The sequence below is a fragment of the Lepidochelys kempii genome, chromosome 9 (assembly GCF_965140285.1).
Source record: "Lepidochelys kempii isolate rLepKem1 chromosome 9, rLepKem1.hap1, whole genome shotgun sequence".
NCBI classification, from domain to species: Eukaryota; Metazoa; Chordata; order Testudines; family Cheloniidae; genus Lepidochelys; species Lepidochelys kempii.
The window spans coordinates 103,149,090-103,161,142 of record NC_136388.1 but is presented as its reverse complement, the minus strand read 5'-3'; the positions used below and the strand labels follow the sequence as shown (position 1 = coordinate 103,161,142).

At 52.4% G+C, this 12,053-nt stretch overlaps 1 protein-coding gene across 11 annotated transcripts in view; it reads right to left on the bottom strand.

Moving 5' to 3' along the window:
• The window catches only part of TAF1 (TATA-box binding protein associated factor 1), a 140,014-nt gene that overhangs the window by 32,602 nt on the left and 95,359 nt on the right, over positions 1-12,053 (bottom strand). For 9 of the 11 annotated variants that reach the window (XR_012160665.1, XM_073358674.1, XM_073358677.1 and 6 more), the window contains one exon: positions 5,259-5,478. Coding sequence is in view for 10 of the 11 variants with exons in the window: in XM_073358674.1 (XP_073214775.1) it covers positions 5,259-5,478 (220 nt within the window). In the remaining variant the exon portion in view is untranslated. The remainder of the gene's footprint in view (positions 1-5,258; positions 5,479-12,053) is intronic. The other 2 variants (XM_073358669.1, XM_073358673.1) reach the window with 1 other exon arrangement.

Genomic DNA, 12,053 nt, shown 5'->3' with positions numbered 1-12,053 from the left:
GCTTTCAGGACTGGTGGAAGGATGAAGCTCACCATCCCCAAGGCACACAAAGGAAAACTCTGATCACAGAACACCTGTGAGCATTATGAGGTAACACAGTAGGAATCTCTCTTTACTCGTTAACTGCATTACTGATTATATTTCTCTCATGGTTTGAAACATGTCCCCAGTCACATACTGTAGTGATTCTCTCCTATGGCATACACAGTTACTAGAGTTTATTATGGACATTATAATAAAGAGGTTTACTTATTATTGTGAGTGTTGTGTCTACATATTGACACTTGTGGGATACACCCTATATTGCCATTGAACTTAGGGAAACTCCTAGAAAGTGTCCATTGGGAACCCATAAGCACCCCCTGGACTGCGCCAAACCTTTGGAGCAGAGGCCATGGAGTCCCCATTTCCTTCTCTTAAAGCCCAGTCATGAGAGCAGAACTCTGAGGAAAGGAAGGTGGACAGGACCCGTGAATATGCAGAAGCAACACTCTCCAAGAGCCAGTTACTGAAAAGCAGAGTCCTACGTATGTCATGATTCCACAGGTGTGAAATTTGTCACAAAAACCGCAACTTGCCACAGAATTGCATTCCAAAATTTCAGCTTCAATTTAAAAAAGAAAAAAGAAAAAGTTACTTACCTTTCTTAACTGTTGTTCTTTGAGATGTGTTGCTCATGTCCATTCCAGTTAGGGTGCGTGCACGCCGCGTGCACAGTACGTGGAAGGTTCTTCCACTAGACCCGCTGGGTTGGCTCAGGCGCCCCCTGAAGTTGTGCCTCCATGGAGCCATATATAGGGCCCTGCCAACCTGCCACCACTTCAGTTCCTTCTCGCTGGTCATGCTCTGACACAGGGGCAGGCAGGTGGGTCTTGGAATGGACATGAGCAACACATCTCGAAGAACAACAGTTACAAAAGTTAGGTAACCGTTTTTTCTGCTTCGAGTGCTTGCTCATGTAGATTCCAATTAGGTGACTACCAAGCAGGAACTCTGAGGCGAGGTCTGAGTTCAAGGGTTTGCTGATTGAAGCAACACTCTTCCAAAGGCTGCATCATCTCTAGCCTGCTGAGTAATGGCATAATGCAAGGTGAAGGTGTGGAATGAGGACCATGTCGCAGCCCTGCAAATTTCCTGGGTTGGAACCTGGGCCAGGAATGCTGCTGAAGATGCCTGAGCCCTTGTGGAGTACGCTGTCAGCACGGGGGCAGGTACTTTTGCCATGTCATAGCACATCCGGATGCATGCTGTAATCCATGATGAAATTCTTTGAGAAGAGACTGGGAGCCCTTTCATTCTGTCAAGCTGTCTGCGATGAACAGTTGAGCAGATTTTCTATGTCCATTCGATATAGAAGGCTTTGTCCGTTCGATATAGAAGGCTAATGCCCGGCAAACATCCAAGGAGTGGATTTTTTGTTCCCGGCTGTTTGCATGCAGCTTGGGGTAGAAAACTAGGGGAAAAATATCCTGATTAACATGAAACTGGGAGACACCTTTCGGGAGGAAGGCCAGGTGCGGCCAAAGCTGAACCTTGTCCTTACAGAACACTGTGTAAGGAGGCTCAGACATTAGGGCCTTAAGTTCAGATACCGTCCTGACAGAGGTTATTGCTACCAGGAATGCCACTTTCCAGGAGAGAGAGAGCATGTCGCGGGTGGTTCAAAGGGGGGTCCCACTGGTTTGGAAAGAACCAGGTTAAGGTCCCAGGCCAGGATTGGCTGCCGCACTTGAGGGTATAACCTGTCAAGCCCTGTAAGTAAGTGTCCAACTATTGGGTTGGTGAAGACTGACCAGCCTGCTAATGGCAGCCAAGTGGACTTATTGATGACATAGAAAGCCCTTGCTGCTTTAGGAGCAGGAGGTAGTCCAAGATAAAGGGTATTGTCAAGTGCATAGGAGACGTGTTTTTGCAATGACCAAATTGTGAATCTTTTCCATTTGGCTAGGTAGGTTGCCTAGTGGATGGTTTACTACTTCCAAGGAGGACTTCCCTAACTGGATCAGAGCAAGCCAGCTCCGCTGGGTTTAGCCATGGAGTTTCCAAGCCGTGAGGTGGAGAGATTCGAAATTGGGGTGCTGAAGGCGGCTGTGGTCCTGAGTTATCAGGTCTGGGAGCAGCGGTAAGGTGATCGCAGTTTCCACTGATATCTCCAGAAGAGACGTGTACAAGTAATGACGTAGCCAAGCTGGAGCTATCAATATTACTGAGGCTTTGTCCCTCCGAACTTTGAGTAGCACCTTGTGGATGAGTGGGATGGATAGAAATGCATAAAGGAGGTGGTCATTCCAGGGAAGAAGGAACAGGTCTGCAATCAAGCCCCAGTCTGTTTATATAAAACATCGCTGTTGTATTGTCTGTCATGACTGATCCATCTCTCTCCTCCAAGTGAGCTTGGAAGGTCTGGCATGCCAGACGGACTGCCTTCAGCTCACTGACGTTGATGTGAAGTGAGAGCTCCGCTTGGGACTAGAGGCCCTGAGCTCCCATAGATGCGCTCCCCAACCCATCGCTGATGTGTCCGTAAACAGTGACAGGGATGGCTGAGGTTTGGAGTGGGGAATACCCGCACACGCCACTTGCGGGTTGAGCCACCATAGGAGAGACTCAAGAACCGGTTGGCAAAGAGTGATTACCTGGTCTAGACTGCCCCGGTTTGGTCGATACACCGAGGGCAGGTCTGAAAATGCAACTCTGGTAGAAATGCTCTCGACTGTTTTGAGTCCAATGCCAGGTGCTTGGGGACCGGTGCGGCTCCCCTGCCTGTCCACTGCCAGAGGGTAGCGGTGACCAGTGCCGAGGGGATGGCGAACGACGTGGTACCATCGCTGGCTTGCCTCGGGATGGCACCGAGGGTCTCGGGGGTGCCGCTGCTTTTGAGCTCGGTCCCTTGTCTTGCCTAGGTGGAGAAGGCAGCACCGTGAATGCAATAAGTTCTGTCACCGCCTCAAAGGTCTCCGGTGTGGAGGCCAACTCCAGTGCAACAGTCCTTTTGATGCAATTCCCCCAAACTCCCCCTTTAAGCAGGAAGTGAGGGGGTCACTCCTGGGCATAAGCTTGCTACAAGCTGCACAAGGTTTAAACCCCAGGGACTGAGGCATGCCCCAGTACTGGGGAGAGACACGACGAGGAGTACCCCCAGAACAATTCCCTACAGGAATTCTAACTATATACTGACTAACTACTTCTACTACTAACTACTGATTTAACTATTTACAGGAGAAAAGTCTGAAGACTACTAGGGAGAAAGGCTTGCTGAAGCAAGACAGAACGAACATTCCAGCTAACCATCACAGGCGGTAAGAAGGAACTGAAGTGGCAGTGGGTTGGCAGGACCCTATAAACGGCACCATAGAGGCACGACTCCAGGGGGCGCCTGAGCCAAACCGACGAGTACTGCTAGGGGAAGAACCTGCCAGCTACTGCGCACGCAGCACACACACCCTGACTGGCATCGACATGAGCAAGCACTCGAAGAAGAACCTATTATTCTAGCCCTCATGTTTGTGAAGAAAACACAGAAAACCAACTGAGCGAAGACTGTGCTTCCTTTGTGAATGAAGCGGCTACAGATTTCCCAGACTACTACAGAATCCACGGAGGCCTACCAGAGTTTAAATCCTGTTTGCTGCTGAATACATGGGGCCTGGAATATGGCAAGGCTTAGCACTTATATAGTGCCTAATATTTTTAAAAATACTTGTCAGATAAAAAGCTGTGTTAACAGGAGTCACAAAAGGGCTGCCTCACAGTGGTCTTTCAGCGAATCAGCACATTTACCCAGCAGCTGCATGTTGCTCTATAAAATCAAAAGATTCATTTTTCAAAAATACATTTCTAGTTGGGATGAAAAACTTGAAAACACCAACCAAATGTAAATCACTATAGTGATGTCTGCCTGAAGCCAGCCCACAACACAAAATTTGGTCAGCATACTTACATCGGTCAGGGTGTGAAAGAACCACACCCTTGACTAACGTAGCTCTGCCAACAAGCTCTGGTACCAGATGGCAGAACAAGGAGTAATGGTCTCAAGTTGCAGTGGGGGAGGTTTAGGCTGGATATTAGGAAAAACTTTTTCCACTAGGAGGGTGGTGAAGCACTGGAATGGGTTACCTAGGGAGGTGATCGAATCTCCTTCCTTAGAGGTTTTTAAGGTCAGGCTTGACAAAGCCCTGGCTGGGATGATTTAGTTGGGGATTGGTCCTGCTTTGAGCAGGGAGTTGGACTAGATGACCTCCTGAGGTCCCTTCCAACCCTGATATTCTATGATTCTATGAAAACCCCCATGCAAACAGCTATCCTGGCAAGTCCTTTTGCTGGTATAAACTCTGGGGGCGGAGGGTCTAAGTCTCCACAGGGGGGTTCTGCTGGCATAGCTGTATCAGTAAAGCCTTTGGCTATGTCTACACTATGGATCTTACAGCAGCACAGCTGCACTGCTACAGCTGTGCCAGTGTAAGGTCTCCCATGTAGCTGCTCTTTGCCAGCAGGAGAGAGCTCTCCCATTGGCATAATTAAACCATCCCCCAATTACTGGCGTTAGCTACGTCGGCAGTAGAGTCTCTCCTGCCAACATAGTGCTTCCACACTAGCACTTTTGCCCATGAAACTTATGTCGGTCAGGGAGGTGTTTTTTTTCCACACCCCTGACTGACAAAAGGTTTACCGACAAAAGTGGTAGTCTAGACAAAGCCTTTCTAATGAAGGCTACTCCTCAGTCTGCAGAATATGAAGTAATACCCTTGAGAGGTGTGAATTGCCCCAATTCACTTCAAGCATAATATGACAATGCAAATACTAACATTGGTAACTATCTCAGTGCTGATCAAAGTTTGAAAGAAAAGAGAAGGATGATCCTATCATAAAGTGCACTCTACCAAGAATGACTCATTTTGGCTTCACCTATGGACAAAGCTCAGGTTATGGCCAGAAATTAACAGGGTACCACCCCCCACAAATCTGACCTCCTGCTGATAAAGCCTTCATTACTTCCTAACTGCCCAAGCCTCTTATTTTGTTTTGAATAGACAGAGTTTAGAGTTAACCCCTTCCAAATTTATAACAAGCTGACTAATTTATTGTCCTCATATCATCTTTAAAGAAGTCTGTTATATTCATCTTATCCATTTCAACAGCGTTAACTTTGCTGCTTTCATCTTTTCCCTGCAGAGTATGAGAGTTTTCCCTTTCCCATGCCACCCAATTCCATACACAAGGCATATGCACAATTCCCATCACAGTGTAACACAGCTCACCAGAAGACAAACTGAACCTCAGTGTTTTAGGGAGCTTCCTACCATTGTACGTTGCACTGTTCTTCACAATCAGCTCCAGATGTTCACGGAACTCTTCCCGGGAAGGGTACAGACGTTTGCGGACATTCTCACGCAGGGTCTGTAGGTCCATAGGCCGTGTAATGATTTTGTAATAGTCTTTCACGACCTTTGCATTAACAGGTGTGTGAAATGGGTATGTCTGAGGAATACAAAAAAGAATGGGCATTCAGTCCCATCAACCTCCACAAGCAGAATAGCTAGCAGATGAGAGGCCCTTCAGGGTATGTCTACATGGCATTTTGGAGTGAGCCTCCCAGTCTGGTCGACAGACTTGGGGTATTGGGGCTCAAGCTAGCACTCTAAAAATAGCTGCATAGACACCACTTTGAAGTTCAGGTCAGACTCAAACTTGGGCTCTGATGTCTACCCACCACCTTAGGCCTCAAAACCCAACCTGCAACTTCCAAGTGCTGTCTGCACAGCTGTTTTTAGGGTGCTAGTGCGACCCCACTATCCCAAGTCTATCAGGCCAGAGTGGGAGGCGTGCTCCAAAATGCTGTGTAGACATACCTACTCAGCTACACATACTGAAGACCACCTGTATGTGACTGTGGTATTTTGTTTCTCTCCACAGAATTTACTATTCTGTTATGACTTTGCCACCACGCTGAGGAAGAAGAGTTTCAGAGTAGCAGCCGTGTTAGTCTGTATCCGCAAAAAGAAAAGGAGGACTAGTGGCACCTTAGAGACTAACCAATTTAACTGAGCATGAGCTTTCGTGAGCTACAGCTCACTTAAGCTTATGCTCAAATAAATTTGTTCATCTCTAAGGTGCCACAAGTACTCCTTTTCTTTCTGAGGAAGAAGCGTCCCACAAGGACTTCCGTGGGAGTTACTGGGAGTTACTGGGTGTTTTGAAAGTAGGTTTAGAGCTTTAGAAACTTAACTTTAGGTTCCTATTTTGTAAATCTTGGCTAATACTTTAAAATCAATTTCAACTCTACCTAAAACCAGAAAAAGACAGTTACCTTTTCCGTAACTGGTGTTCTTCGAGATGTGTTGCTCATGTCTATTCCACAATAGGTGTCCGTGCTTGCCACGTGCACCGGTGCCGGAAGTTTTTCCCCTAGCAGTACCCATAGGGGAGAGCGCCCTAGCAACCCCTGGAGTGGCGCCGCCATGGTGCGGTATAAGGGGAGCTGCGTGCTCCCTCCACCCTCAGTTCCTTCTTGCCAGAAAACCCAGAGGGGAAGGAGGGCGGGATATAGAATAGACATGAGCAACACATCTCGAAGAACACCAGTTACAGAAAAGGTAACTCTCTTTTCGTCTTCGAGTGATTGCTCATGTGTATTCCACAATAGGTGATTACAAGCTATATCTGTTGGAGGCGGATCGGAATTCACAAATTCCCAGGACGGAGTACAGCCCTGCTGAACCCAGCGTCATTCCTGGTTTGGGAGACGATCGCATAGCGCGAGGAGAACATGTGAACCGAAGACCACGTGGCAGCTCTACAAACGTCCTGGATGGGGACGTGGGCAAGGAAGGCAGCCAACAAGGCCTGCACTCGAGTAGAGTGCGCTTTCACAGTCGGTGGCGGGGGAACACCCACCAGATCATAACAGGTGCAGATGTACGAAGTGATCCGGTTGGAGAGATGCTGAGTGGAGATCAACCGACCCCTCATGCGCTCAGCCGAGGCGACGAACAGTTGCGAGGACTTTCTGACCGGCTTAGTCTGCTCGAGGTAGAAAGCCAGAGCCCTTCGCACATCGAGTTGTGTGGAGGCAGCGTTCCTCACTGGACACATGAGGCTTGGGGCAGAGGACTGGCAGGAAAATGTCCTGACCCATGTGATAGGCGGACACCACCTTAGGGAGGAACGCAGGGTGTGGGCGGAGCTGAACCTTGTCCTTATGAAAAACCGTGTACAAGGGCTCAGAGGTCAGGGCCCTGAGCTCCAAGACCCACCTGGCCGACGTGGTAGCGACCAGGAAGGCCACCTTCCACAAGAGGTGGGACCAGGAGCACGTGGCTAGCGGCTCAAACAGGGGCCCCGTGAGACGGGACAACACCAGGTTCAGGTCCCACTGCGGGACCAGGGGCCTAGCATACAGGAAAAGATGGTCCAACCCCTTGAGGAACTGGCCAGTCACAGCATGGGGGAATACCGTGTGCCCCTGCACCGGCAGATGGAAGGCTGATATGGCCGCCAGGTGCACCTTGGCTGATGAGGGCGCCAGGCCCAGGGGTCTAAGGTGGAGAAGGTAGTCCAGGATAAGCTGGATCGGGGCGGCCACCGGGGAGACACGCCGTTCGGCCACCCATCTGGAGAACCGGGACCATTTTACTAAGTAGGCGCAGCGTGTGAAGGGCCGTCTGCTTTCCAGACGGACGCGCTGGACCCCTTCTGAGCACATCCTTTCCACTCTACCTAACCACTGAGCAGCCACGCTGTGAGGTGGAGAGCTGCTAGGTTGTGACGGAGGAGGCAGCCCTTGTCCTGGGAGAGCAGGTCCTGGCGGAGCAGCAACGGCTACGGCGGAGCAACCGCCAGGCCCATGAGGGTCCTGTACCAATGTTGCCTGGGCCACGGTGGGGCAATCAGGAGGACCCGTGCCTTGTCGTATTTATTTTCTCCAGGACCCTGCTGATCAGTGGGAACAGGGGGAAGGCATACAGAAACTGGCCTGACCAGAACAGGAGGAAGTCATCAGAGATAGCGCCCCTTCCCAATCCCCCCCGGAGCAGAACCGGGGACAGTGCCGGTTCTGCCGCATTGTGAACAAGTCCACTTGGGGAGTTCCCCACACATGGAAGAGCTGGTGAGCCACTTCCGGGTGGAGAGACCACTCGTATTGGGAGGAGAAGTCCCTGGGCTCAAGCGATCCGCCCACACATTCCGGGCGCCCAGCAGATGGAAGGCCCTCAGGCAGATGTTGTGGGCTATACAGAAATCCCACAGCCTCAGGGTTTCACAGCAGAGGACTGGGTCCTGCCTTGCCTGTTGATATAGAACATCGAGGCCGTGTTGTCCGTGAGGACCCTGATCACCTTGCTCTGCAGGTGAGAGCGGAAGGCCACACACGCCAGGCGTACCGCCCTGAGTTCCTTGACGTTTATGTGTAGGGACAAATCCCGTGCCGACCACAGGCCTTGGGTCTGAACATTCCCCACATGGGCCCCCCAACACAGGGTCGACGCATTGGACATCAGCTCCAGCGTTGGGGTCCTGTCCCAGAACAGGACCCCTTGGAGCATATTGCTTTAGGTGGACCACCACCACAGTGAGGTGATCACCGAGTCGGGCACGGTGAGGACCTTGTCCATCCTGTCTCTGGACTGGGAGAACTCCGAGGCCAGCCAAAGCTGGATGGGCCTCATTCGGAGTCTGGCATGGTGGACCACATACGTAATGCCGACATGTGACCCAATAGCTGGAGGCATGCTCTGGCCGTAGTCACCGGGAACATTGTGACTGTGTTGATGAGCCCTTTCGGGGTCTCAAACCTGTTCAGTGGGAGAGAAGCTGTGGCCGACGAGTTGTTTAGGAGCGCCCTGATAAACACTATGCGTTGGACCAAGACTAACATGGACTTGGCATCGTTTATCAACAGGCCCAGGGCGGCACACATGGACAGTAGAAGCATCATGTGATCCCTCACCTGCGACCAGGAGCTGCCCTTGACCAGCCAATCGTCCAGATAAGGAAAGATCTGGACCCCTGGTGCCTGAGGTAGGCCGCTATCACCGACATACATTTTGTAAATACCCTAAGGGCAGTGGATAGGCCAAGCGGAAGGACCGTAAGCTGGTAGTGATTCTGCCCCACCAGAAAACGGAGGAAGCGTCTATGCCCCTCGAAAATGTGAATATTGAAGTATGTGTGCTGCAGATCAAGGGAAGCGTAGCATTCTCCAGGGTGCAGGTAGGGGATGATGGAGGCTAGTGAGACCATGTGGAGCTTGAGCCTCACCATGAACTGGTTTAGATCCCGCAGGTCCAGGATGGGCCTGAGTCCTCCTTTGGCCTTTCAGCCATGACCACTCCGGGAGGAAAGCACACAACTGATTATAGAAGGGAAGCTTCATTGAGGGGGGATCCCTGGGGAGAACTGGCAGGGTGCTCCCGAGCGTCCCATCATAACCGCCTTTTCCCCGCCTGTTTGCCCTTGGAGGACCCAGGTTGCGGGGCAGGCCGCGACTGTCTCTGAGGCTGCCTTTTATAGACCCTCGACTTGTTATAGGCAGCCTCGTACTTCGGCTGAGTGGCCTGAGCAGGGGCCTGCAGCGGCCTTAACTTAGATTTGGCCAGAGACGGGACATAGAGACCCAGAGTCTGGAGGGTCGTGCAGGAGTCCTTCATGCCATGCAACTTTGTATCCGTTTGTTCCGCAAGCAGAGCTTTGCCATCAAACAGGAGATCCTGCATGGCAGTCTGTGCTTCACTGGACAGCCCGGACAGCAGGAGCCATGACGCCCTTCTCATTGACACCGCAGAGGCCATGGACCATGCTGCCGTGTCTGCCGCATCCAAAGCTGCTTGCAGTGATGCCCTGGCAGCCGCCGTACCCTCCTCCACCAGCACCTTGAACTCTTTCTTATCGCACTCCTGGAGGGAATCCTCGAACTTAGGCAGGGAGCCCCACAAATTGAATTTGTACCTGCCCAGGAGCACCTGGTGGTTTACCATCCGCAACTGAAAACTTGAGGAAGAATAAAGCCTTCTCCCGAAAGAGCCCAGCCTCCGCGAATATTTATTTTTCGGGGTAGGGGCTGGTTGGCTCTGCCGCTCCCTGTGGTTGACTAACTTGACCACCAGGGAGTTGGGTGCCAGGAGGGCGTAGAGGTATTTGTGCCCCTTGGCGGATACAAAGTACTTGCGTTCTGCCCTCTTAGAGATCGGGGCCAGCGAATCCGGTGTTTGCCACAAGGGATTTGAAATTTTTGCCATCCCTTCATGGAGGGGCAAAGCTACCCTGCCCGGTGCCCAAGAGGACAGCACGTTGAACAGGGAGCCCGAGGGTTCCTCCAACTCCTCTGCCTGGAGACGGAGGCTTGATGCCACCCTTTTTAAAAGTTCTTGATGGGCCCTAAAATCCTCCTGTGGGACGGAGGGGGGAAGGGCCGTTATCGCCTCATCCAGGGACGGCGAGGAGGCCGGCACGGTGCTCTGGGTGTCTGCCGGCACCGGAGGATGCACCACATGGTCTGACTCCAGGCATGGTGGCGAGGACAAATGTCCCACTGACCACCTCCTCGGAGGTCTGGAGAGGGAGGCAGACGGTGCCTCTGAGGCTCTGGCACCGGGGGCTGTGTTGGGCCACGGTGCCCACTGGTACCATTGGGCTGGCCACGGGGCTTGGTGCCACTGCACTGTCTGCGGCACCGACGGGCCCGGTTGTTCGGCCTGGCTGGCCTGTCACATGGAAGGGCGACTACGAGTGGAGGCTGGGCTGATGAACGACCTGTCGCTGCCATGGGACCGGGAGGAATGGCAGTCGCCCACGGGACCGCGATCTCGATGTGGAGGACTGGTACCTTCTGTAGGCTGCTGCTCCGCCATCAGCTCCAATGGGCGGACCCGCGATGGCGAGGTGCCGGCGATCGACGCCCTTGGCTGCGGAGGCGATGCCTTGGCGGAGTCTTGGAGCAGGATTCAGAGCGGGAATGGCGTCGACGTTCGTGCCGTGACCGGCTGCAGTAATCCCTATGAGACGAGGATCTCTGGTGACGTCTGCCTCGGTCCCGTCGGTACTCACTCCATGATGCAGAGTGGTACCGGTCGGCTCTCAGTCGGACGGTACGCAACCAGACAGTCTGGTGGGAGTTGAGGGCAATCCACGTGGACTACACCCTGAACTGTCGCTGGGCAGCAAATAGTGTCGGGAACGTTCCCTGGACTGAGACTGGTGCTGAGCTGGGGGCGACTGGGAAAACCCAGCGGTGGCTTTCCCCTAGAGCGTGGTGCTGACATCGGCAGCGCTCCTGGTACCGGCATGGACATGACGTCCAGGGCTATCTGCAGGGCCTCCAGCGTTTCCGAAGCGGCCAGGCTACTCCTCTCTATGTGAGTTGGAGGCCTAGAGGCCGGAGGGGATCGCGGACTGCCCAACATGGGTCTAGTCTCTGCCCCAGTTTTCCTTGGTGCAACTGCAAAGAAGGCATTTTCTTTGCCTTCTTTGCCCCATGGACAGGGAGCAGTGCTGACTGGTCGAAGGCGCCGGAAGGTCGCTGCACACCAGAGGGCATCCAGACATCCGGGGAGGCTTGGTCTGAAGCAGCTGGGCTACTCCACTCTACGTGAGTCGGAGGCCTAGAGGCCGGAGGGGATCGAGGACTGTCCAACATGGGTCTAGTCTCTGCCCCTGGTTTCCCTCGGTGTAGCAGCGATGAAGGCATTTTCTTTGCCTTCTTATGCCCTGTGGACGAGGAGTGGTCAAAGGCACCAAAAGGTCACCGTGCACCGATGCCGCAGTGCCTGGTGCCGACTCGGAGCGGCGCACTGGAGTCAGGGTCAGTGCCAACTCCATCAGAATAGCCTGGAGCCTAATCTCTCACTCCAAGGTTTAATGACTTGCAAATCTTGCAACTATCGCTGATATGGGTTTCTCCCAAACAGTGTAAACAGTCTGCATGCGGGTCACTCCTTGGCACAGATCACCTACAAGTATCACACGACTTAAAACCCGGGGCATGCCCTGGCCCGGGCACTCAAATTAACTGAACAGCAAACTAACTACAGGTACAAACACTGAACGAACAAAAAGTT